This window comes from Scleropages formosus, chromosome 18, assembly GCF_900964775.1.
Source record: "Scleropages formosus chromosome 18, fSclFor1.1, whole genome shotgun sequence".
NCBI classification, from domain to species: Eukaryota; Metazoa; Chordata; class Actinopteri; order Osteoglossiformes; family Osteoglossidae; genus Scleropages; species Scleropages formosus.
In genome coordinates this window covers 10,340,001-10,366,513 of record NC_041823.1, presented here as the reverse complement: position 1 = coordinate 10,366,513, position 26,513 = coordinate 10,340,001, and the positions used below count along the sequence as shown (strand labels likewise).

The 26,513-nt window shown below is 45.2% G+C and overlaps 1 protein-coding gene and 1 non-coding gene across 14 annotated transcripts in view; one reads left to right on the top strand and one right to left on the bottom strand.

The window, feature by feature from the left end:
* The window catches only part of LOC108940645 (focal adhesion kinase 1-like), a 65,740-nt gene extending 47,056 nt beyond the window's left edge, over positions 1 to 18,684 (top strand). For 8 of the 13 annotated variants that reach the window (XM_018762917.2, XM_018762911.2, XM_018762919.2 and 5 more), the window contains 13 exons: positions 577 to 666; positions 780 to 984; positions 6,899 to 7,010; positions 7,790 to 7,876; positions 8,775 to 8,897; positions 8,998 to 9,129; positions 11,920 to 11,982; positions 13,966 to 14,005; positions 14,423 to 14,526; positions 15,799 to 15,807; positions 17,052 to 17,207; positions 17,299 to 17,379; positions 18,007 to 18,684. In XM_018762917.2, coding sequence (XP_018618433.2) covers positions 577 to 666; positions 780 to 984; positions 6,899 to 7,010; positions 7,790 to 7,876; positions 8,775 to 8,897; positions 8,998 to 9,129; positions 11,920 to 11,982; positions 13,966 to 14,005; positions 14,423 to 14,526; positions 15,799 to 15,807; positions 17,052 to 17,207; positions 17,299 to 17,379; positions 18,007 to 18,219 — 1,415 coding nt within the window. In that variant the 3' untranslated portion in view covers positions 18,220 to 18,684. Of the gene's footprint in view, positions 1 to 576; positions 667 to 779; positions 985 to 4,688; positions 5,004 to 6,898; positions 7,011 to 7,789; positions 7,877 to 8,774; positions 8,898 to 8,997; positions 9,130 to 11,919; positions 11,983 to 13,965; positions 14,006 to 14,422; positions 14,527 to 15,798; positions 15,808 to 17,051; positions 17,208 to 17,298; positions 17,380 to 18,006 lie in introns of those variants that run through there. The other 5 variants (XM_018762910.2, XM_018762921.2, XM_029259957.1 and 2 more) reach the window with 3 other exon arrangements.
* Positions 18,685 to 26,053: 7,369 nt separating this feature from the next.
* On the bottom strand, positions 26,054 to 26,126 carry trnar-acg (transfer RNA arginine (anticodon ACG)). The gene has a single exon. It is a non-coding gene; the product is annotated as a tRNA-Arg (tRNA).
* Between the last annotated feature and the right edge of the window lie 387 nt (positions 26,127 to 26,513).

The following is a 26,513-nucleotide window of genomic DNA, read 5'->3' as shown; positions in this document are numbered from 1 at the left end:
TTTGTTGAAATATATTGTCTGTGTAGAACTGAGAGGGAATACAATCAGGACACACAGTGTGACTTGTGGAGCAGTTAGGAGATCCAGAAAGAAGTGGCCTCAAAAGAGATTTCTTTCGAGAGGTTTCGTGATTGCGGAAAGGGATTCAGCAATTCTGAGGGACAGATAAAGCTAATTTCACCACATCTGAACCAGGAATCTTTCGGTTTTGATCCTCTCCTGACTGGGACCATCAAGAGGCCAGAGGTGGAGGAGCACAGCACTGTTGCTGGGTTGTAGGGAGTGATCAGGTCCTGCAGATGTCGGGGTGAAGCTCCGTTGACTATATTGTAGGTTGTAAGTGGACTGTTGAACTTGATACGGCAAGGTACTACAAGCCAGTGGACGTAAATGAGGAGGGGAGGTATATGGGAACACTTTGCTAGGTTCAACACAACTCTTGCCACAGCATTCTGGACACTTATGTACAGACTGAAACCTTTTCGGTGGGTAAAGAACAACATTGCCGCTGGAAAATGCTACGGGTATAAAAACACAGCGGTATACCTATAAATCTTTTTCTTTTCTTTTTATAAGCTTCCAAAGGAAAACTTCCTATCAAATGGATGGCCCCCGAATCCATTAACTTCAGGCGCTTTACCTCAGCTAGTGATGTATGGATGTTCGGTGAGTATCTGCAGCTCGTAATCTTAGCAAGTCTACTAAAATAACATCTCATTTTAAGGAGAGAACCAAGTATAGATATATATGTAATAGATTTATAACCCCATGTGTTACAGGCGTGTGCATGTGGGAGATCCTCATGTACGGAGTGAAGCCCTTCCAGGGGGTGAAGAACAATGACGTCATTGGCAAAATAGAGAACGGCGAGCGGCTGGCCATGCCGCACAACTGCCCGCCCACCCTTTACAGCTTGATGACCAAGTGCTGGTCGTACGACCCCAGCAAAAGGCCCCGCTTCACGGAGCTAAAAGCACAACTTAGGTGGGTCCCACCCCCATCTCTGTACATCTAGTACCCTATACTAGTCCAGCACCATCTCTACTGTACTGGCTGGTGTACCTGGTCAAGATCACCCCTCTCTCTACGGTACTTCCAGGTACAGACTACGTGTTTATGGGTTTTTTCCGAATGACTAATTTCAGCTTAAGGTCCTCAAACAGTAGCTAATTTTGACATTTTGGTGTCTTGGTTTCCTTTGTCTGTAGCATACCTAGCAACATATTATGAGCTGTTAGCTTAAATGTTCTTATTTCATTTAGCTTGTGTTTTTTTTTTTTTTTTTTTTTTTTTTTCCCAATGTGGGTGGCACAATGGCACAGCAGGTAGCACCGGTGCCTCATCGCTCCTGGACTGTGGGTTTGCACATTCCGATTATACTATCGTTCTCTTGGGAAGCAGCATTAAGATTAATACAGTTTGTACTCATAACACCCTGGACAAAACACGAGTAACTAGACAGCACAGCTTGTATATTTTTCCCCTTTTTTTTTTTTTTTTAAATGAAAAGACTTAGTTCTTAATCCCTTTAAATTATTAGCCGGTCTTTGGCTCTTATGCTCGTCAGATCCCTCACTGTGGGTCTTCTATTCAGCTGTAGAAAGAAGGTGAGGAACGGCTGTGGACTTGGGCAACAAGTACAGTAGCGGTTATGAATACAAGTGGTTCATGAGTACTGAACCAACAACATTCCGGTGAGGTGGTCTTGCTGCACTACCTTTGAAAACACTGTGAAAATTGCGCTGAAAAAATGAAACCGTTCCATGGTGGCAACATATATGGGTACAAATAAATAATTTAATAATTCATGTATAAGATTTCTGCCCACAGTTCCCAGTTACATCGAGACCTGATGACAGTCGACATTCTTCACTGTAAGCGCACACAGCTGCCACTCGAAATCTGTTGCAGCCGTACACAGTGAGCTGCCCATCACTGAGTTTATATAGACACACAAAATTGAGGAAATGCAGAGCCAAATGCCAGTGGGTTTATCGTGCCATTTAGTCCTCATGAGTCACGCCTCTCTATTTTATACATTTCCCACTACGTCAGTCCCGTGCTGCTCTTTATAGGGGCTGTGACCGTGTTCTTGGAAACTGTGTAAATATTTAGGCTCCTAATACTATTTATACAGAATCCAGTCCTTATAAGGCAGTGGATTTTCGGTTTCTTTGGTTAAGGCAGGCTTTCCGTCATCATAAAACTTGACTTGGAATTTCAGCGGTTGAGCCAAAAAACTGTGTGTCTCTGTGTGTAGCCAGCTTTTTTTCCTGCAGTAATCTTATGTGTGCTATTTGCAGCTTTCAGTACAGTATTTATCATATTAACTGCGTGAAAATGGAAGTATCTTCTCCAAATAAGGGCTTTTTTTCAGTAAATAGTGCTGGGGGATTCTAAGCCTCTTGGTCTGGGTTCAGGGACACCTGGTCACCGGCCTCTGCGTTTCACTCCTGTTAGTCAAGTGCCATTACAGTATAATTTGAACTAATTACTCCCTAATTGCTGGTAATCTTGCTGGTGGTTTTGTTTAGCCATTTTTCATCTCATACGCTCATAACTGCAGAGAGCCTATTGCAATGGCCTGTATGAAATACTGGCTGCGTGTTGCTACGTTCGCTGTCGGTTTGGATGCGGATTGAATCCAGGTGAGTCTGTGTGGCGCTTCCATGTTCTCCCTGTGTTTGTGTGCGTTTCCTCCAACTGCTACTATTTTCTCCCACAGCCCAGAGACCAGTTTCAAGTGAACTGGTGATTCTAAATAGCCCGTATTGTGAAAGTATGACTGCGTATGAGGGAGGGATTGTGGATGGGACATTACGGCATTGGAGAGCAGTGTACCCTGCTTCACGCTCTCTGCTTCCCTGACATCCTCTGGACCACCGCAACCCTGCGGTGGACAAGTGATTATTGATCATGGGTATGGATATGTGAAATATGGCGAATTTGTAAAAACAGTTCTTAGAGCCTTCCCTTCGTTTTTAAAAGCACAATCCTGGGTGTGAGGAAGCTGCGGCCTCTGTACCCTGTTGCTATTTAATGAGGTCTTGCCGCTAGAAGGTGGGAGTTGGCCAGACCTTGGCCCAACGAGGATGGGGCTGACCGGCTGCTCCAGCCTCCCGGAGCCCTCGTTACCGTCCCCTAGCTCGAGGCTGTTCCCCAGAATGGCTCGGCACATTCCAGCACGTGCATTTTTAAGCGGCTTCCGCAGTTCAATCCTTAAAAAACCCCCCTTGTTTTTTTTCCTTAAGTGGAGCAGAGTTTCTGAAGTAAATCACAGAATTTGATTATTAAGAAACTGCCAGCGACTAACGCAACCCCAGCTCTGCATGAAGGAGATTGGTGACATTGTTGTACTTTCACTTCTTGGCCTACATTTTCTCATGTAGCCGATACTCCCCCCCCCCCCCCCGTGATGTACTGCATAAAGCTACTTACCCACTTACAGCTGGGTAACTTTTACTGTATTAGTTCAGGTGAGTGCCTTGATGAAGGGTACAACAGCAGGAGGTGGAATGCAAACTTGTGACCTCCAGGTCCAAATGCAGCAGATCTAAGCGGTGCTCAACCTGCTGGCCCTAAATGCAACTTTTGAAAAAAACTTACGAGGTTGAGTGATGTTGAGCCGAGTAACCGAAGCCGAGCAGCAGTCACCTGCATATTTAGTATTCTACATCCTTCTTCGCCCGTAGGCCTCCGCTGCTGGGAACGGCCGCCCCCGCGCACCTCTTCCCGACACAGGAAACCCAACCAACCTGTCGGTGAACTCCCAGCGGTCAGCCGCCACACTCGGAAGGGGCCCTGCCACGCTCTCTCGCGATTTCGCTGACGGGACAGTAACGCGGCCGCCGCGTTTGTGTCTCACGGGGATTGTGTGTCGGCGGACTGCCGAATAAAGAAAGCGGGCCGCGCTTTCCTTCCTGAGAAGGAAAGACGCGCAAGCGCCGGGTTTATGAGTCGCGGAGCCGTCATCCTCCGGAGAACGGAGACCCGGCTTCATCCGTCCGGATCTTTCGTCGCCGTGGCCTCGGGGGGCAGCTGTGGTCCCAGCTATCGCCTTTTGTCCCCTAAATAGCTACCAGCCGCATTTTAAAGTGGAACTTGCTCATTGCGTTAACTTCTGCTATGAATCTCGCGGTAGGAAAAGCAAACTTAGAAAGCTGAGACATGACGCTAAAAACGGACATGAGGCATCGAGAGCGATCGTGACATTGGATTGGTCTTGCATCTCTGCGTACGGACGCGCTAAGCCGTTAGCGCTGCCGCGCTGATGCGGTCGCGCCGTAGCTGCTCGCCGTCGGCCCTTCGGTGCGGGAGGTATTTTCTGTGCTGTAAGGTGTAGTCGCCGGGTGTTTCACACTGAGAACGTCACCGCTACTCGAAGCGGATTCGTCAGCAGGCTGCGCGGTGCATTTGATGTCGGTTCAAGCTGCTGCGCGACGGCCGAACTTGGACCCCGAAACTCCTGTACCGTTAGAGTTCACGTTCCAACGTGTTTTAATAATTACAGACATCGCCATGTTGCTGAAATGCTCAGGGCTGTGGGCAGATTTGGGCTTTGGCAGGAGGCCATCGGGCCCCGAGAGGGGAAGGGACGACGTTAAATATCAAGCTTCGCCAGCGCTCGCTATGCTGCGTTAACCGTTAGCATGTGCGCATCCCGCCAAATTGGCACAGGGAAGCGCTGCCCTCGAACGACCCCTGAGCCGCAGCCGGGAGCGCTGCTCTCAGACGACTGGGGAGGGGAGGGGACGGGACGAGAGGGGAGGGAAGGGCCGGTGCCGCCCCCCCACCGAACGGCTGCGTCGCACCACGCTCGGTCTGAAGCTCTTTTGCTGCGCGCTGGTAAGTCCCGCAGTGGTTTCGCTGGTGCTTTTTGTGGGCTCCGCAGTGCGCGTTCGCCGCCTTGTCGCCGGCATCCCGGCCTTCCGCGTGGGATCGCCGTCTCGCACCCAGATGGATAATGTCCTTAACAAAAACGCAGGAGTTTGTCCAGCTGTCAGGTAATGGCGTGAACTTTGCCTGTCTGAAGGAAGTCGGCTCGTGTGTGTGTGTGTGTGTTTTTTTTCTTTTTTACTACGCTGCAAGACGAAGCATATTTTACTACGGAATGTCGCTCATTCATACATTTAAAAATTGTAAAAAGCAACCTTTTGATGAAATGGATTATGAGAGAACTTTGCTAAAAGACTAATATCGCTCAGTCTTTAAAAATGTAGTTTGAGCTACTGTTCATTGCATTGCGCAAATCTGGTAAGGTTATCCAGTTAGTAGCAGCAAATCCAGTATATGCACTTTGGCTTTTTTTATTAAATATTTTCCCCCCCTCACTTTTTTTTTTTTTTTTTTTAACCAACTGTAAGCCATTGGTTCTTTACAGATCATGAGTCAGTTGTTTCTCGAATTGCTAGGACTGTCTTCTCGTGGAAGGGACTAGTAGGGTCTCGTGTTCTGATGGTCTCCACACCTGTCTAATTCGCGTTCTTTTCTGAACACTTGTGCTGGTTGCTCTGTCATTGGGAGCACAGTTTCCAGAAATAGATCCATGCCATCTCACTGAAGGGAGAGGAGGATGTTGGGACTTGGATCCAGGATGATGCGGGCTTTTTTTTTTATTTTTTTTTTTCCTTTCCCCGTGCATCTAAAATACCACGCGATAGATTTTCTCAAGATTTTGAGTAATATTAGTCTTGGCACGTAATCAGCATTTTATGCTCAGTGCGGTATCTGTGGCTTTCTGCGTAAGAGAAAATAAGATCATAAGAGCACTAGTGTGAGACTTTTTATAGAACTGTCGTTTTCACTCAGCATTTCAAGTTTCTATAAATGGCCTGTTATTTCTAATGCGTAAAGCAGATTTTGAAGGGAGGGAAACATTTTGCACTTGGGTTAGCTGCATCGCTCCTCTGGTTTGTAAAGTGCGTTGTATTGGAGACAGAGAATCAGTCACCAGCGTGTTCTAAGGCTTTCTTTTCATTTGCTTCACAGTCGAGGTTGACTGGTCAAGGTTCTGCGGTTACTGACAAGAGGAAGCAACTTGAGCATTGAGTCCCAGTTGTCTGAAACAGATCTCGTCACCTGTTCTACAGTCCATGTTACAAATTGACCAAAGCATCAGTCTGGCGTAGTAGACACTAGACACGAAACCCTGTAAAAACTTAATGGGTCCAGAAAAATTGCAAAAAGAAATGTTACATGTGAGGAAAAGAGCTTTCGTTTCTGACCTGCTGTGATTTTTTTTCTTCTTTTAAAATAAATAGCATCTTCACACTTAAATGTGAATGTGCAATAAACGCTTGAGTGATTTATTGAAGGTACGTATTTAGGGTGCAAAGGACAGTCTGTAACAAATGTTGATACATCACCTTTGTACACTGTGGGGAAGCAGGTAGTATGGTGGTTAGTGCTGCCACCTTACTCTCGACAGACCCCCTCCGAGTCCTACCTCCAGCTGTAGTACATTTGATCAAGGTACTAAACCTGAATCTCTCAGTGAAAACTACCCAGCTGTATAAATTGGGAATCATTGTAAGCAGCTTCGCAGTCATAGTTGCTTTGGAGAAAAGCATGAGGCCAACTAATAAGTGTAAATGTATACCAATTACGTACCCCAGTAAATTGTGTCCGGAACATTTTTTTCTTAATTTTTTCATTAAAGTGCGTGAAACATTTTTGAGACACTTTGTATACGCAATGGGCTACTTCGTTTCAGGTGTTTCTTATCCTGGTGTTGACTTTAAACATTTCACTGACGAGCTGTTGCTTATCTAAAGCTCCAAATATTTTTCTATTTCCAGGAACGTACTGCCAGATACCACGATTTCCGTCCTGGGTCCATATGAGGAGTGATTTATTCACAGACTGATCCTCGTCTCATTTTTTCTTTCTGGAATCGCAGCACAATATTGGAGGAGGAGAAAGTTCAGCAAGAAGAACGTGTTCGCATGGAAATGAGACGCCAGGCCCCCTCATCCTGGGACACGGGGGGGAATGACGAGGCTCCCCCAAAAGTAAGGCTCCACCCCCCACGGAGCGATTCGGTGTCGCCACTGGGTGACGCTCTCCCTCGTTTCTTCTCTCCGTGTTGCATAGGCAAAATGTCTTGTTGCAGAAAGATGTTTTATTCAGCTGGGTTTCATTCCCATTTTTAAAACTGAATTTCCCTGTATGTCTGGCTCACTTACATTTGCTACATTATTTTTCCCCCAGACATTTTAAATGTGATCATCTTCCTGCTGTCTCATTTCTAGCTACATATTATTCCACTATCTAAAGTAACTGACTCTGTATTCCTCACAATTTTCTTCTTTTTTTTTTTTTTTTAATATCTATTTGGCGATTTGATAAGGTTTGACTTTCCCCGGTGGTGCAATTCAAAATTTAACAAGTACAGATTGTTCCAAAGAAACGGCAGAAAAAATTAGAGCGTAATGTCATTAGGACGACAGCTCTCGCCTCCTCTTGGGTTTATTGCCCCACCAAGCTTTGGTGCAGGGTCTGATTTACTTTTTATGGCACTCGGAGCAAGAAACAAAAATGATTCTGTTTATTTGACCATCCTTTTAGATAAGGGTCTTTAGAAATCACAGATGAAGCATTGTGGCGTGTGGTGCTCAGTTTAAAAACTTGCTCATTTCTTGTTTTGTAGCTTTTCTGCTTTAAGTTCCTTGTAGCCTTTCGACATTTTGCTCGAAAGAAATGTCTGCTTTCTTTGACCTGGTGAATGTTAACCACTTTCCCTAAACAGATAAAAGCAGAGGATGCGTATGTGTTGCTCTCCCTTGTACAGCCTAGTCGCCCCGCTTACCCGAGCCCCCGGTGCAGCGAAGGGTTTTACCCGAGCCCCCAGCATATGGGCCAGCACAATCATTATCAGGTACAAACTCGAGTAAAAGTACTCTTACCATAAAGAGAGGAATTTCTCAAGCAAAAGAACTTGTAAAGTTCTTGAGTAAAACTCAAATGACCAGAATCTATTTGTTGTTGTTATTATTAACCATTATTTAGCTCTTGCATTTGTCCAAATTCATCTATATCTTTATTTTTTAAATACCTAGCTACTTGCAGTTATTTGGCCCATTTATACAACTGGGTGTTTTTAGTAGCGCAATTCAGGTTATGTATCTTGATCAAGGGTTTTATACCGAAGGACTCGAGTCTCTTAATTGTTCCTCATCCAGGTGGCAACTAACCACTGCGTTACCTGCTGGCCAAAATGAACAGTTTTGTCATTCATTTGCATTTTGGCTTATTCCTTTATCCAGAACCGTTTAACTCTTTATCCGTGTATACAAGTGTGTTTATCCCGGAACAGTGCGGGGTAAATCCATTGTTCAGAGGAAATCTAGCAATGGGATTTGAATCAGCAACCTTTACATTGCAAGTCATTATTCAGGTGACTTGAATGTGATAGGTTATCCTAATGTGTCCTGGTGTGTGTTCTGCACATTAGAAAAAACCCACCATAAAAAAAACTGAAAATTTATTTAATGGCATGTCGTCTTCTCATAAACATATGGAAGGACTGGGTTTCCTGTTCTTTTAAAGGCAATGACATTTCTTAACGTTACTCAATTTGTGAAAAAAGCCACTATGTTGTTTACTAGCTTATGGCTTTCTGTGGTTCTCCTTTCAGAGAAGATTTAGTGTCCTTTGCTTGAGTTTATTTTTAGTATGTTAGCATTTCATTTGTTAGTGCATCTTCTCTTTGCCGGTTCACATTGTTTGGAATTCACCCATGCGGTTGATGCTCAGCCTATCCTCCTTGTGTTTAGGTTTCCGCATACACAGACCCCCACGGAAGGCCGTGTATGCCCAACAGGCTGTATCCGCCCCAGGTGTCAGTCCTGGACACACAGGACCACTGGAAGCACCATCAACCACAAGACATCCACACAGTGAGCATCCACATGGTGTCACGGCGCTACTTGGGTTTTGACGTTGCTGTTCTGCACTCTGCCTGATGTGAGATTTGATGAGCGGCCATCTCTCCACCAGGACGGTGGTCGAATGGACCTGCGGGGGATGGGCCAGGGGCTTCCACCTTCTGAGATGGAGGAGCAGTTGATTCTACAGCAGCACCAGATGGAGGAAGATCAGCGGTGGCTGGAGCAAGAGGAGCGCTTTATGGTAACATCTCTTCTGCTCTCACTTTCCTCCTTTTATCACATTTTATACAAAGATAATGAGTGAGATGCTCTTAAATTTCATTATTTCAGAGTATTTCCATTTTTCAGGGAGCGTGTATTTTAAACGTTTGAACTTTTTTGTCTTCAGGTGCAGTTTAACGATTGTGGTGTCAACTGTGGAAAATTGTAGAGTATTCTGATTTATCCCACAACAGTTTTTTTTAGTTACTTTTAACTTATGGTTTCAGTCTTGGGAAAATATGAGAGATATATGTAGCCGTTTTACAAAGGTGAGCTGTTTATCAGCCAGTTGTAGGAGATCTATGAAACTGGCTGATACCATGTGTCACACTGGATTTAGGGTGAACGTATTTGATGAATGCATGATGTAAAGAATGGTTTTCTGAGATTTCTGGTATGCTGCTCTTTCTGTCCCTGAATGACTTTTAAGGGTTGTGTGCTGCGAACATTAAGAATCGAAAATGGAACATAAATAGTGCCGATACACTGATCCTGCAAAAACCTGATTGTTTTTCAGACTTTTTTTAAAGTAAGTTCAGTAGTGTTTCAGAAAGCTTTTCCTACCTCACAGCAAATTGTTGTGTAGTTCTCCTTTGCTTTTAAACCTTTTAGAGAAATCTGTGTCGAAGCAGTGCGTTAAAAGGGTTTTTCTGCCAATTAATACCTTTCGTGGAATTTTGAAACCCGCATTTAGGAGAAACAAGGGGTTATCGATAAATGTGGAAGTATGAATATTGTTATCAGAATACAAATGTAGCATAGTGGGTAAGAGAAGACCACTGAACGGTGTGTTGGTGTTACTTTCTCAAGAACGGTCGTGAGATTCTTAGAACTGCTTCAGAAATTCTGAAGGGAAGCCTTCAGACAAGTATCTTCCCTATTTAAGGAAATGTTTGCTCAGAATTCCCTTGTTGGGATGGTTCTTCCACACAATCTGTGTTATTCTTGCCCTCAGTAAACTGTTAAATACTGATCTATTTCCAAGACTGAAGGAAAAACTCTTCATAACAAACCCTTTGACCTTTATTAATGGGGTCATTTTGTCATTTTCAGTCTTCCTGTGTTTTTGGGCCACATGTTTTTGTTTAAATGCTCAATACTTGGAATTTTATACTGTATTTATAATGTGTCAGGTTGCTTATCTTGCTAGCCAGTTGAAAGTAAACTCAAGGATACGATTGGTGCTAAGCTGAAGCTCATGAAGCTGCCAACAGAACTACTGCACTCATTACAGATATTTTTGTATTTTTCCCTGCCTGAAAATCAAGTTTAGTTTGCCATCTTTCGAAATGCTTCATTTATTCTGCAGATTTTTTTTTCATGCTTTAGATGTGATGTGCTTAACTTTATTATATAACATGACTGCATTTCAAAACTGAGAACAATTCCCTTTACGTGAAAATTCAGCCCAAGAAATGAAGCACTGTTGTGTTTTGATTTCTGTAAAGTTACTCTCGATGTATATTTATGTAACGGAGAAATGCATAATTTTTTTTTTTTTTTTTACATTAGATTTTATTAATGGGGTTATTGTTGCAACTGGGAAATACCCTCCTTAGTTGCTAATTTACAGTTTGTTTTCCAGTCAAATGTGTTTGTGAGGAAAAGAAACAGCCCTCAAAGATTACAGGCTTAATGCAAGAAACATGTTTTACAAGAGCTTGTTTTCAACACCATTGTTCTGAAGGGGCTCTATAGCTGTAGCTTTTTTTTTTTTTTTTCTCCCCCTTCCTGAAATGGGGGAAGTACTTGGGCTGGTAATTGTGTACAGATGTTGGAAGATGGACTTAAATCATTCCCAGTTATTTTTATTTTACCGTGTCATCTAAAATATGCCTGATGGAGTAACTTGATGTGCCTCATGTCGTGCACAAGCTCACCCACAGCTGCAGACTCACTGACTTTGGTCTTCATAGATCAGAGACTGAAAAGCATGAACCTTTTTTAATAGTTTTTGGCCTGTTTGCAGGGTGGCGATGGCGGACAGGTCAGTGCCGGTGTTGTGTTGCAGAACCACAGCTTATTGGCTTAGGAAACGAAACCTGCCTGAACTAAGGGCAAGGTAGTCTTTCGTGTGGAGCCGGTGTATGACAAAGCTGCTGTTGACGTAACTTTTGAACGGCCAGATGCTCCATGGTGAATGTGCTGTTGCTGCTGAAAAGTCATATGCACGTGGAAGGAGGGAGGGAGGGAGGGAGATGGGCGGGCAGGCAAGCATCCAAGCAGGCAGTTAACTGGCTGTGTGTTCGCCCTGCGTGAGTCAGCCAAGTACATATAAGCCTCCTTCCTGCAGGAAATAGGAATTTATCCAGTGGCCTGCTGGTGCTGCAGCTGGAATGCCCCGCCGTCTATCCCATGCTTACAGGCAGCAAGGCTTCCGCAAGGGAACCACTCAAAAGATGCAGATTTTCAAGTCCTGCTTTGGAGAACTGGTATAGGAAAAGTGTTTCCATCCCCCCCACTTTGGCTACAATGGCCGGGGGAGGGAGCTATGAACTGAACTTCCTTCAAGTGCTCAGTGCCATGAGATTTGATCGAGAGTAGTCCGCGTGGTCCGGGAGGGTTGTGTAATCATTTAGGAGCCCTTGTGTGGAGAAAGTGGGGAATTTTGCATGTTTCATCTGAAGCGCAAGGCTGCGTCTAGTTCTAATGCACTGACAACTTGGTGGTGGAAGATGCTGAAGAAAATGAACGCATTCCCTAGTTCACACATTCTCTGAGACATGGGGAAAGCCCATACTTGACTCTAATAACCCTCTCTTCTTGCCAGAAGCCAGAATCGAGGAATTCAAGAGGCAGCCTCGACCAGGAGGATGGCAGCTTGCAGGGTCCGGTGAGTCTGGCTTTTTTAAAAAATTTTTTTTATTTATTTTTTTGCTGTCCCAAATGGAAGCGTGGTGCACGATGTAGCCCAACCACCTCACCTGCATGCACTCTGCTGAGTACTTCCTCCAGAATGAAACTCCAAGCATTCGTGGAGAAGCGTTGCTCCCGATTAGTCATTCTGCTTCTCTATCTCTATTTCTGCTGGCTTAAATCATCATTGAATACCATGCTATTCAGTTTTTTCTCTTTTCCTCCTCCTCCCCCTGGGAGACTTACTAAGGGTGCTAGGACTTACAGTGAGTTTCTCACAGCTTCTATGTGTGGTGGAATAGGTACCCACTGGGTTTTGTTCAGCATTGGATTGCTCTCAAAACAAAAACCCAAGAGCAAGAATAACAGATTTATGTCAGAGTCTGAAATGTCCAGAACCTGTTTATGCTGCTACTTACATTTAGGTTAATATGGAACCTTATTTGTACCGTATGGTGTAAGACAGAAAAAGGTTGTGCGCATTGTATTCTTACTATGATTATAATAATTTGCCTACAAGTAAAAGACAAGGAATGTAAGTTGATCCTTAAGTACAGGGAGCATGCTGACATGATGGAATGAATATTTTATATTTGGAATGTGTAGCATTACAGGAGTGTATTGCAGTGCTTTGTTTCCCTTTTCTACTGCCGAAGGGTCTTTAAGGAGGATACTGGTTATTTTTGTCAGGGGAAAGCAGAGTGATGTGAAGTGGGGGGGAAAAAATATAACCTTTTAGTGTCTGGAGGGAAATGGCAAGGTCTCAGAGTAAAAGTTGGGATATAATTTACTTGGTCTCATGGGATCTCACCAGGGTGAACATACAGTAAATATACACAATGAAACTGGACACCAGCATATTGCTGGATGTGTGTTTATGTGGAAATGGAAATTTTGTTTGTGTGTTTTTGTCCTCCCCTAAGAATGTCCCACACGGACCAGTGTAATTTGGCAACTGCCTTTGTTTGAAAGATTTATTCAATACATGATTTAAAGTTCTTCTATGTATGTTGAACTCCGCTTAGAAAACAGGGCTGTTATGAAAGGGCTATGTTTTGAATTCCTGGATGGTGAGCAAACTAACATGCTTTATGTTCTCCTCAAAGGCTCCAGCGGCGTGCTTCTGTAAATACTCCCAATTGCTCATCCCTGTCCCGAACCCAGCGGAGCCGTTGCTGTGTACGCAGCCGTTTCTGGTCACAATAAGCAGCTTGTCGTGTTGTTTGTTCTGATTTACTGGGCAATTTGCAGAACCGTTAGGCGTCAGCTCTGGGAGAGAATCGGCCTCCTCCTTTCCAAAAATACTTGCCGAACCAGTAGCGTAAAAGATTTTCTGTCATTTAGCTGGTGTCTTTTTGTCCCGGGCAGTATACGATTCTAGCGGTACTGAAGTGCCTGCTGCCGTTGACCCATTTATGCAGCAGACAATGCAACACACACTCATTCTCTCTCTCTCACACACACAACTTAGTTACTACATCACTTGAAATACAGGTTCAATGCAATGGAAGGAATCCAGCGGATGCACTTGCAGGCAGCGGTACAAAATAACTTATTTACGATAGCCAAAGGTGGAACTTCCGCTCTGGCATCTGGTTGTATTAGTTTGTCATTTAGCCTTTCTTAAAATGGAAACTGCTGTTTTCCAGAAGAGTGCATAATTAATTGTTGAGACAAGCATCATTCCATCAGTGAGTGAGAGATATTTCCCTGCTGAGACTTTATGCGGTTTTCGCATCACACCAGTGGATCTCTTCTCTTCCCCCCATCCCTTGTGATTCCTAGTGGTTGCGGGAGAACTATTTGTGCTTCCTGAGTATGAGAAATATTTTGGCTGCTCACAAAGTGACCACCAACCGGAACACAAGGGGCGTGAGAGCTTCTTGGCATATGTGTCAGAGAACCACTGCAGTAAACAGGCAAACATGGTTATTTTTTATCGCCTTTTGTCTCTTTGCAGACGGGAAACCAGCACATATACCAGCCCATAGGCAAACCAGGTAAATCCCCCTTGTACCTTGCTCAAGGGTAGTACAGCTGGAGGTGAGACTCAAACCTCTGACCTTTTTGGGTCCAAAGGCAGTAGCTCTAACCACTACACTACCAACTGTCCCTACTTCTGCTGCTGTAGTGCCCATGATCATGAAACCCACCCTGAATTACTCCAGTAAAAATTGCCCGACTGTGTAAAATACTTTGATCTGCTGGCAGTTTGGTTTGAACCCCCACTAATGAACTATTTTACAGTAAAATGGGTATCCTGGGGCTACTGCTCCTTATCATTATGAGAGCAGCAGCGACATACATCCTCAGTAACAGCAATACTAGGCGGTAGTGGTGGACTGTGGGCTAGGAAGTAGATTCCATAATGTGACCTCAGTCTTGGTTTACAGTGGTCCTCCCTCTCTCCACCCCAGAGCAGGTGGCACCGCCAAAGAAGCCCCCCCGCCCAGGGGCCCCTGGCCTTGGAGGAGGCCACGCCAACGCGAACTCCACGGACGGCTACAATGAAGGTGTGAAGGTACGTTCGCAGCGCGGAGCGCAGTCACGTTTGCACGTTTGCACGCAGCGATGCGGCGGACCACGTGAGCGTATGGACTGCAGTTCCACACACCGCATGGCTGAGACTGGCCTTCGGCAACACACGCTGAATCAACCGAGGGAATGTGTGTCAAGGCTTGGCTGCTTTTTGCACGGTTATTTTTAACGCATGGTGCCGTTTGTACCCAATTACTTGCTTTCAAATCCCCGGTTTTCATGCTGTGGCTTTTTTCACCCTGCTAAAGAAATCAAATGGCTTCCTAAATAAACACAATCTGGAAATTATTGCTACACTGATTGCATAATTCAGGTAATAGTCTCCCAGGTTCTCCTTGGTTACTGGGTATTTGTTAAAATTCCTTCCAGTTATTAGTGCTCAGGGAGTGTGTCTGCTTAAACCTGCACCCATGCCTTCTTCCCGGGCAGCCTCTCCTCCACCCCACACCCCGTTACACACTGCTAATGCCCTGTCCTTACAGCACCCAAGACACCAGCCGCACTCTCTTCTCTGAGCCCAGTAACTGGGGTCCAAAAACTCAAAATATGAGCAGCGATTTCTCTGCACTGCCTAACACCCAGGATAGGGTGACGGGGATAGGATCAGCGTCACTTGACCGGTCCATCGGTGCCGTTAACCATCACTTACGAAATTATTTAAACCAAGTGACCTGCTGGTTAATGAACTAAACCAGTGACCTAAAGGTTTCAGGCTTGAGATCCAGACAGGGTCATTTGAGAGAAGAATTTAAACCGAATTGCTTCAGTAAGATGCATTACGCTGTATGAAAGTGACTTTGAAATGATTTGCTGTAGTGTTTACCCGATGCTTTTGTCCAGGGTGTAGCTGGAAAGTACTTCAAATAACCCTGAATTACAGTATATCTGTATGGCAGCCAGGTGCAGGAGGGGAACTGAGAGGTTGGGGAGCTCTCCCTGCTCTTCAGAAGGCAAGAGCACAGGAGAAACTGAATTGACACCTGGTACACGGTGGAATCAACCTCCCAATTACCACATTAAAACAGTTAATGAGAATTAAAAATGAGTGCACCCCACATACACATTATAACCAAACTTTAACATGCAGGGCCTGTAGACTTGTCTCTCTCGCGTTGCTGCCATATAGTGATTTATTTTTATTTTATTTTTTAACTTAGAACAAGCTTGTCTCATTCATATTTTCTCCCTTTTCCTTTCCCCTGGACCGTCTGTGTTCCCCCTTTTTTGCCTGTGCCTCACTGTTGTTGAACTTAAGCCCTGGAGGGTAAGAAACCGTGTGTTTCGTGTGTGTTTGTGTGTCACTCTGTTTTGGACTTGCACACATTTGGACAGGGGTCACTTTTTTTTTTTTTTTTTAGAAAAGGTGTGGGGAAATCCATCCCATAAGACCAAGCAAAAGAGGAACTCTTATATGATTCACAGTTTTAATAAAATTTTTAGGTGGAGCAGAAGATTACATTTGTTCATTTAGCTGACGCTTTTCTCCAAAGCAACTTAGAATGTTACAATTATTTACCCATTTACACAGCTGGGTCATTTTTACCAGAGCCATTCAGGGTAAGTACTTTGCTCAAGGGTACTACAGCTAGAGGTGAGGCTCAAACCTGTAACCTTTGGGTCCAAAGGCAGTTGTTCTAACCACTACGCTACCAGCTGTCTGGATCACACCATAAATTGGATATATCTGTGGAGGAACTGTCGTTGCCTACCTGTTCGTTCCAGGGCTGGGGTACCTCTCGGTACATCTCGGCCTCTTTAAATATAATTTACGCGTTCATAATGTTCATCTTGTGCAATCTTATACGCCAAATCAGACTAGCAAACTGTGGGTTGAATGCATGAAATACGTCTACATCTTGAAGTGATACTGGGTAGAGTGTGTGTTGAAATGTACTTCACCAGCTGAAGTAAGGAACTGTCTTCTTCCAGATGAAGGACATGGTAGTTAGTGCTGCTGCCTTTGGTCCCAAAGGTTGCAGGTTTGATTCCCACCTCTATCTGTACTACCCTTGAGCAAGGTGCTTACCCTGAATTGCTCTAGTAAGATTATCCCCTATTTATACAGCTGGGTGAAGTAACTTAGCTGGCATTTTTCTTCAAAACAAAATGAATCTATGTAAATGTATTCTGACGACAATATCCTATGTATAAAACTCCAAACTGCCTGGAGAAATACGGGCTCCCTTTTGTTTGACAACTCTTTCGATTGCTAACTTCTTTACGTGGAAGCGTGGCTCACGTGGCTGCTGGTGTGCATGAGACATAACACAAATGCAAGGTATGAGAGACCCATGAAATATTCGTGCACATTTAAGGAATGTCATAGAATTTTACTCAGTTGGTGTTTAAAAAATTGGTAGCGATCTGGTTTAACAATTTGGCTTTCGGTCCAAAACACGTGCTGGTGCCGTATGAGACTGCAGTTAGCGTTGATGTATGGAATTGGTGGCAGGGAAGTGACAGCCATTGTTTGGTGTGCTGAGACATTGACCTTTGCCACGTTTTCAGATCCAGCCCCAGGAGATCAACCCTCCCCCCACGGCCAACCTGGACCGCTCCAACGATAAGGTTTACGAGAACGTCACGGGACTGGTGAAGGCTGTCATCGAGATGTCCAGCAAGATCCAGCCAGCCAGTCCCGAGGAGTACGTGCCCATGGTTAAGGTGCGTCCGCTTGAGGAGCGCGGGCATTGCGGGTCATGCGAGATACTCGCTGGGGGGGGGAGAGGCTTCGTGACACGAGTTCTCATTTCAGGACGTCGGTCTGGCGCTCAGGACGCTGCTGGCTGCTGTGGATGAAACGATACCTACGCTTCCGTCAGGATCGCATCGGGAGGTAAGCCAGCCCCGTTCGGGTTGCTGATAAGTCGGACCAAATAAATTGCACTTTGGACACTGAGTTGTTGAAGTTAATAGTATACGCTACTGCTGAAAACATGCAGGAAAGATGCAATAATGAGCATATTTGCCTCAATTTTCCAGGGGTGGGAAGTTCTCGTCATAACCATGTGCAATGTCTAAGGCCAATATGGTTGAAGTCATGTCATCAGGTTACACACTGAGATCTTTTTGCTATTACCTGTTAATTTCCAACGTACTGTTTGGACATGAAATAATTATTCAATGATTTAGCTGATGCTTTTCACAAAAGAAGCTTAGTGGTGAGCTACTTATTTACCCATTTATATAGCTGAGAAGCTTTTACTGAACCAGTTCAGAGTAGTACCTTGGTCAAGGTGTGGAAATCTAAGTCTGGGTCCTTTGTGTACAAGACAGTTGCTCTAACCACTGCGCCACCTGCTGACATCTATGGAAAGTAGTCTGTGTGTAGTAATGTATACAGACTATTTCCATACACTAGTCAAATGGTCTTGGTCTTGGGTGTTTCACATTGTTTAGTAGCACAGGCAAAGAAAATGAGCGAAGTGTGTTGACGGTGAAACTCGTCACCTGTGTCATGCAGGTGGAGATGGCGCAGAAGCTGCTCAACTCCGACTTGGCGGAGCTCATCAACAAGATGAAACTGGCGCAGCAGTACGTCATGACCAGTCTCCAGCAGGACTACAAGAAGCAGATGCTGACGGCTGCTCACGCGCTGGCCGTAGACGCCAAGAACCTGCTGGATGTCATCGACCAGGTGCGGCTCAGGATGGCGACGGGAGCACGGCCTCGTTAGGGCCCCCTGCCGGATGGACTCGGACTTCGATGCGCCACGTCAGCGCTGCGGCGGCAGGACCCTCGCTCCTGGGTTCGGGCGTGGCGAGAAGGGACTGCGTTCCCAGTACTCCCAGCAGGACCCTCTCCCAGTACTCTTCCACCTCCTCCCAGGATCCTGGAATAATTGAAAGCCTTGGATGAACCTGAAGGGGGCGCTACAGTGTGACAGTCTGCGCAGAAGGATACCCCCGGGCACACGGGGAGCTCCGCGGCGAACCCCAGTACACCTGTTGTACATATTGCAGTCCTGGGAAACCAGTGGTTTAGGGTTCATCTTGAGGAACATTTCATTTTGCATTTCTCACTCATTTTACATGCCACTGAGTGTGGAGAATTCAGTATAAATATATTTGGTTCTTTTAATTTGGTTCCACCTCTATCATATAGGGGGCATTAAGGGAATTAATAAAGTGACAAAAAAACAGATGGATGGTCACTCGTCCTTGTTCCCCTGCTGTTACAGTACCCTGGTACAGTATGTAACAGTCCTTCGAGAGTAGACTACACATCTTAATACTTCATGAATATGAGTAAAGGAAGTGAAGATGTTTCTGGAATCTCCAGCATTACAGTAGCTACAGTTTTGTTCTCGGGTGTGGACCATGTGTTTATGGTTGGGTAAAAGCAGAGTTCTACTGCAAAGGTAGGGGTTTGCACTTTACTGTGATTTTAGGTAATACCATATTTCTCATTCGCACCAGTATTGTTAAGGCACAGCTGGTAGAGTAGTGGTTAGAGCTGCTGCCGTTGGACCCAGAGGTTACAGGTATGAATCCCACCTGTGGCTATAGTACCCTTGAGCAAGGTACTTACCCTAAATGGTGCCAATAAAATTACCCAGCTGTATAAATGGGTAAATAATTGTAAACTTGTGATTATTGTAACCTTAACTTTTTAAGTTGCTTTAGAGAAAAACATCAGCTAAATGAATAAATTAATTAAATGTAAAAGTCAGTGTGCTCTGAGAACATCTCAGAGAAGACTCCAGGCTTCCTGGCAGGACTGGTGTGAAGAAAAGATCCATCTGTCTTCTAGGGTCCTCCATTACTCTGTCCCCATCCAGCCTTGGACAGACATGTACATGATGAGCAGCAACAAGTCCAACATTTTGCATCTTTAATCTTTATAGCTCTTCGTTTCCCCCCCCCCCCCCCATTCTTAATAGACCTGTAGTTAGAAGCTGTGGCCTTTGTCAGGGAGCAGATCAAGGTGAAATGTGTAAAATGGACCTCAGTCACACTTGAGAGTACGTGTACAAGATTTATCAGTTATTTTTTTTTACAGTAACCCATCACTGGAATAAAGTTATATTCACTCATATCTGATTTAACAGGCTGCTGTCCAACGTTGGAGTTTTATAAAAAAGGAGATTTTGGGAGAGAAGTATTTGGTCAAAGCACTGTTGCTACCCAGTCATACATGACATGTACTTGCTCACTGTCCCTTTGCTTAATGCTGTCCCAGAGGGGGATGTCCCACAAATCAGATATTTTCAGACAACTGAGAAGAAAAACAATGTAAAAAAGCACACTATAATAATGGTTTTCATCTGGGAACCTTTTTATAAAAAATAACTGGTAATGTGATGCTCTCACGAGTGGGGGGTGCGGTGGTGCAGTGGGTTGGACCACAGTCCTGCTCTCCGGTGGGTCTGGGGTTCGAGTCCCGCTTGGGGTACCTTGTGACGGACTGGCGTCCTGTCCTGGGTGTGTCCCCTTCCCCCTCTGGCCTTACGCCCTGTGTTGCCGGGTAGGCTCCGGTTCCCCGTGACCTCGTAAGGGACAAGCGGTTCTGAAAATGTGTGTGTGTGTGTGATGCTCTCACAAGGGGAGTTTGCCTGATGCGGTGATTTCATGGAATGAACAGACCCTGGTATGTGAGGCACGGCTGTATTTGGTGTCACAGCAGGGTAAGAGAGGATCTTTGTGAGCCCGCTGTCCTTGACGCCGCTAGATGAGAAATACCATATCGTCCCTGATGCAGAAGAGACGAGGGGAGACAAGCATGGTAAAGATAAGGGCAAAGGCACCATTAATGAAGGTAAAGTATAATACATCGTAATGATGCAGCTTGTGGAAGTCGAGTAATTCAGAAACTGCTTCCTACAGGCAGCCCGATCTTCTCTTTCAAAGGCTCATACACATTTATCAGGTGTCTCATTATTGGCTGGGCTGCGGATTAACCAAGATCACCTGTTGAAGTTTTAGACGGGTTAAAATATATTCCTGTTAATAAACAACATTTTTTCATGTTCCTCTTACACAAAAGGTACAGTATTGCCTGAAAAATGGAAATGGGGAAAAACATTTAACCGATTAGTTTCAGAACTCACTGAATTCTGTGCTTTGCCCTCCTGGTCACTGCAGCAACAAGTGGATGATACTCACAACCATGTTTCTCTAACCGCGGTATCAGGTTCTTTATAGTCACCTTCTCTGATTGCTCAGACTTTCCATTCTGTGAAGACAGCTTGCAAAGACAAAGAAATATTAGTGATATTTTATATTGTGTTGTTCACCATTTTTATTTTTGTTAATTCTAAGAGGCTTTTTTTCATTTTTGGTAATGTGAAGGATACTTCCTAATGGTAAAGGACACATTCTAATGCAGTGGAAAGGAAGCAGAATATGCCGTGCTTTATATATTATAAATACACACACACCCATTGTCTGAAGCCGCAGCAAACCGGTAATGGAGGGCGTAAGGCTGACGGTGGAGGGGACACCCATCCATCCATCCATCCATCCATCCATCACAAGGCACCCCAAGCAGGACTCGAACCCTAGGCCCACCCAAGAGCAGGAGCCGGTCAAACCCACTGCACCACCACGCTTCCCGTATTAAACATAAATAGGTTGGATAGTGTTTAGGTCTTCTGCGTTAGACTTGGAGAACCCAAGTTCACATCTTGGTCCTGCCGTAATAACCTTGAGCAAGGTCCTTTATTGTGAATTGATATGGTAAAATGAGTAAATAATTGTAAGTAGTAGCAAAACATTCAGGTTTCTTTAGAGAAGCAACAGCTGAATGGGTATAATTTTTAAAAAATCGATGTATTTATGAGATTCAATATGCTTTTTCACTGAAGTATTATGAGTGAAGAAGTGCAGAAATCCAGCTCAGCGAGTGTGCTGCTGTGTGCGGCGAGGTTCACGTTGCATCTTGATGGACCTGCAGACTTTCTAAGCCGACAGCAGAGCAAGAACAATAAAATCACCTGTTGTGCACATGGCAAACGTGGCAATATCCCCCTCATCGTAGTGCAGGGATCGCTGCAGTAAAACATGGTAACATTAAAGATCCATGCTTCCGTCCATGCTGCACTGATGAAACAGAATTTTATTTCAACAAGAGGGTTATAGTATTTAGAAAGTTGTGTGCGTGTGCGAGTGTCCAGATGCGCTGATCCGGTGTCCTGTTTAGTTTCTCAAGTAAAACACACCTTCGGAAACCTTCATGTGCTGCTCATCGGTAAAAAGACAGAAATAATAATAAGCCACTTAGATTTTAAAGTACTAACTTTTTTTTTTCGAAGCTGAAGAGACGGATTTACACACCGTCACGTTCCGTGTGGCTGTGAAGTGGCTCTGGAAAAGGAGAAAATGATGGAGATAGAAAATGGATACGCTTTATTAAATGATGCCAGTGCTTTATCTGGAAGTGAAACGCATCGGTATAAATGGTGCTGGTCTACATACGTGCGGTCGTCTCACGGTAACATGTTGACCAGTACAGTTACTAGTTCAGCGCCCGGTGATTCTGGGATGGGCTCCAGACCTCCACCACCCTGGCGAGGACAAGCAGTTTGTGACAATGAAAGAATTAATTTCAGGGTAAGTACTGTACCATGCTCAATGGTACTGCAGTAGGATGTGAGATCTGAACCCTGCTCCTCCCGGTCCAAAGGCCGCAGCCCTGACCCGATGGCGCAAAATCACCCCAAGGCCCCGCGGTGCCACCGTTACGCAATATTGTCGTGTGGCTCTCGGGCTCCGTCAGCAGGGGGTGATGCTGAGCTACAGAAAGGTTTGCGCCGCACGTCGGGCACCTCGGCGCTTTCCTGCATTTATAGATGTGTCACGCTACTCACGTCTCCATCATACTTTCGTTTACTTCCGATTTCTTCTTCTTGTGCACTTTTTTCAGTAAGTTACTTCTCTGCTACATAGATGTACTACTAATTAAAACAAGGGGTCGATTCTTACAAACGGTCCACTTGTATCGACTTGTTCACATTTGCATTAATTCATTTAGCTGATGCTTTTCTCTAAAGCGACTCGCAGCGTTAAGCAACTTACAATTGTTTTCCCATTCGTACAGCTGGGTAATGTTTACTACAGTAATTTAAGGAAAGTACCTTGCTCAAGGGTACTACAGCCAGAGGTGGGATTCAAACCTGCGACCTTTGGGTGCAAAGACTAGAATACCAGCTGCCCCAGGTGTTATCGTTATTGCTACTCGGTACAACCTTGAGAATGTGAGAACTGAACCTGTAAGAAACTGGCATTGAATTTGAAGATGACATGGATAGGAAATAGTTGCTATAAAACAGAAGTGAGTGCAACGGTATTATTAATATTCATACAGGAGTATTATTTGTGATGGGGACCGGTATGGATGATGCCATGTTTCACAACAGGAGCAGCATCCCGGAGCATCCTCCTCTGACAGTCCAGTGCCAGCAGTGCTGTGTCAGGGCTTCTTTATCGTTCGCACACTGTTTGCTGAAGGAGGCCTTCTTGGATGCAGCGATGCCTTACAGTAACCTCAGAAATCCATTCTGTTTTAAAAAAAAAAAAAAAATTATTTGCAATATAAGGAAATCTGCAGCAATTAACAATGATTCATACAGCTCTCTGGGCTCAGTAATGGAACGGAACCCAGAACTGGTGGCACAATGCTGAGAGCACCTATTAGTCCAATTATTCTGACGAGTTTGTTCTCTTGATTTTAATACTGATCCATCTAGAGGGGATCTCTAAAATACCAGTGGGAGGCATAACATATGTTAAGTCAAGCTGAAAACATACGTATGGCCCCACGTGTAAGTTTTTTTTTTCCCCCTCAGTCGAGAGCTCGTCCGAATCAAAAGTGGACGTCAAAGTGGAAATGGCTCTCTCTAGCACTGCTTGTATAATTTCTCAGTTTAACAGAAAGCGGCTGAAGCCGTCGCCATTGAAATGTGGACATCTCGATTACGCCTTTAAATTGTGCGTCTTTCCGCGTCGGACCAACAGTCCCGACAAGGTGCCAGTCACAAGTATAGGGAAGTCAGAGGAAAATCTTAACTCTCTCACACACACACACACACACACACACACACACACACACACACAATGTCTACAACCACTTGTCTCAAGTGCGTTCACAGGGCGCAAGGCTGGAGGGGGAGGGGACACACCCAGGACGGGACACCAGTCCATTGCAAAACACCCCAAGCAGGACTCGGACCCCAGACCCGCCAGAGAGCAGGACCTGACCAAACCCGCTGTGCCACCCCCCCACCCCCAACCTTAACTTCCCTCTCTCAATGAAGGGTGAGTAAATCAGGGTGCTGATGCCATTATGATTTTAAAAAATGTGACCATACAAGTAAAAGCAAACCTTAGGAGTTGTGTGTGTGTGTGTGTGTGTGTGTGTGTGTGTGTGTGTGTGTGTGTGTGTTGGACTTTATGCACTTTTCTGTGCAGAAGCTGTGAATTTCTACAGCCCTACTTCATTCATTCATCATCCATTGTCGATAACCTCTTGTCCAGTGCGGGGTTGCGGAGATCCGGCGCCTGTCCCGGAAGGGTAGGGCATAAGGCAGGGTGCACCTTGGACGGAAAGCTAGTCCATCTCAATGTGAGACACTTCTAGGTAGTGTGATGGTCCTGGCATACCTCCCCTCACTGACCACTGTCCAGCTGAGTCCCTCCATGGATTTTTCTGCTCCATCGATGAAGAGAAAGGAGACAAGATGTAACACTACGATTCGGGGGGACAGACACATCCAGACCACCAGCTCCTCTCTTTTTCCACCTCTCCCTTCTGCTCGTCGTGTCACTCTGCCCCTCCCCAACTTCTGTACCGCTACAGTACAATCCGTCTCGTCTTTGAGGGGCATCATACATAAATCAGCCCATAAAATGAATATGCAAAGTATTTCTCTAAGGTGGAAAGGGCAAGAACAAAGGCAGAAAATAACATGGTAAATTTCCTCAGATAGGATGCACGCAGAGAGACTGGGGTAAATATATGCAACGGGGTGAGAGGGCAGGTCAACGGAGGACCACGGCTCAAGGGGAAAAGGGATTGTACGCCCATGGAAAACACCGAATAATATTCCGCAGACACACGGAAAACTTTCTGCCCGCAGAATTTGCCGGAGCTGCTTTTCCATATGTCTGCTGTTAATATTTAATAGCCTCATCGTCACACCTCTGTGTAGTCATCCCCTAAAAAAAACAGAACAAAAGGAGCCCTATCAACACGTGGACAATGTCACCTATTGCCCACCGGTGGGGCGACTGTGCGCAAGGTGCATGTGGGACTGGGAGGATGAGGCGGTCGAGAGGAGCGCTCGTGCGTCGGGTAGGAGAAACCTTTTGTCATCAGCCTAATTGGCTTGGCAATCTGGGCTAGCAGACGGAGCGCTAAGCCCACTTAGCGTGCCGGTGGTAGAGGGAGGAGATGATCTTCTGCAAGTGGTCTTACCGCTGGATCACCCCGAGGAGGCAGGAATCACGTCCCGGGAGGATTTGAATGGTCACACAATGTCCTCTGCCCATTTCTGTGACATTTCCGTGCCAGAACGGTCAGCCACACTTCTCTCAGTGTAAGTGTACATCACTGTTTTGGGGGATACGGTGAAATATTCATTCATTCATTCATCCATTCATCCACTCATTCATTCAACCCTTCATATGGATAACAATTTGTGGGCTCGCTGAGGTCCAGAGCATAGGGCCTGAAGCAGGATACACTCTGTATGGGACACCAGTCCATTGCAGTACAGTGAATTATACACAATAAACTATAATTTCTAGCAGGAGACTGAGATTTCTTTATTTTTTATTAGGGAAACATTGCCATGATGTGGAATTTAATTTTTTTTGTGCGATACTTCTTTGCTTTATGTAACATGCATTTTGAATGCTTTTTCGTGTTTTAACCTTTACTATAAATGTCCAGAAGAAAAAGCCCGGTTTCTGCTTACATCACACACACAGGCCTGGTCACTCGCATAGGGCAGAATGTGCAACGGAGCCATGAGTCAGGAGCAGGGAGGGGGCCGGAGCCACACGGTAGCCGGATCAGTAGCTGGATGGGGTAAATCCTCAAGGAAATGGCCTTTCCCCCTCCGACACCTCGGCCACAAATAGTTCGGCCGAGTCCCAGAGCAATTCCCCGGATAAATCGGAGGCAGCGGTACGTCGAAGAGTCTTTCCTACCGCAGCTACGTATGATAATGCATAACATATCTGAGTGGCCAAAAACAAATATTCAGCTCCTCCGTACATGAAGGGAATCAGCACAATTTTTGAGTTTATTATGAAACTCTCTGTCTAGCAAAGTCAACATTTAGTGATACCACACACACACACACATTTTCAGAACCGCTTGTCCCATACGGGGTCGCGGGGAACCGGAGCCTACCCGGTAACACAGGGCGTAAGGCCGGAGGGGGAGGGGACACACCCAGGACGGGACGCCAGTCCGCCGCAAGGCACCCCAAGCGGGACTCGAACCCCAGACCCACTGGAGAGTAGGACCTGGTCCAACCCACTGCGCCACCGCACCCCCAAAAGGAACGAGCCAGCCAGGAGTCGAACCTAGAATCTTCTGATCCGTAGTCAGACGCGTTATCCATTGCGCCACTGGATAATGCGTGTTAGTGATACCATATAATTATAAATTCCATCTGTCCTTCTTTCTATCTATCTATCTATCAAAAAGAAGTTGTATCTCTAAGCACAAGAAACATGTTACTGGGAATGGGAAAGCAATAGGTTCACCACAGTTTACTCAAGTTAAGCAGTAAAAATAGATTACGTTTTATATATGAAACACTTTTTTTGTCTTTGGGATACAGTGCAGTCTTTTATTGCCTTTATTCTCCTATATTGTAGCTGAAGACTTAAAGGGAGACCTGCGCGGTTTTCTCTCTCACTATCAGTTCAGTACCTTGAGGGCACCGTAGGAGGCGTGGGATTCGAACCCACCACCTTCACACCGCATCGCAACAGTCCCGAAGAGGGGAGTACCCGCGTC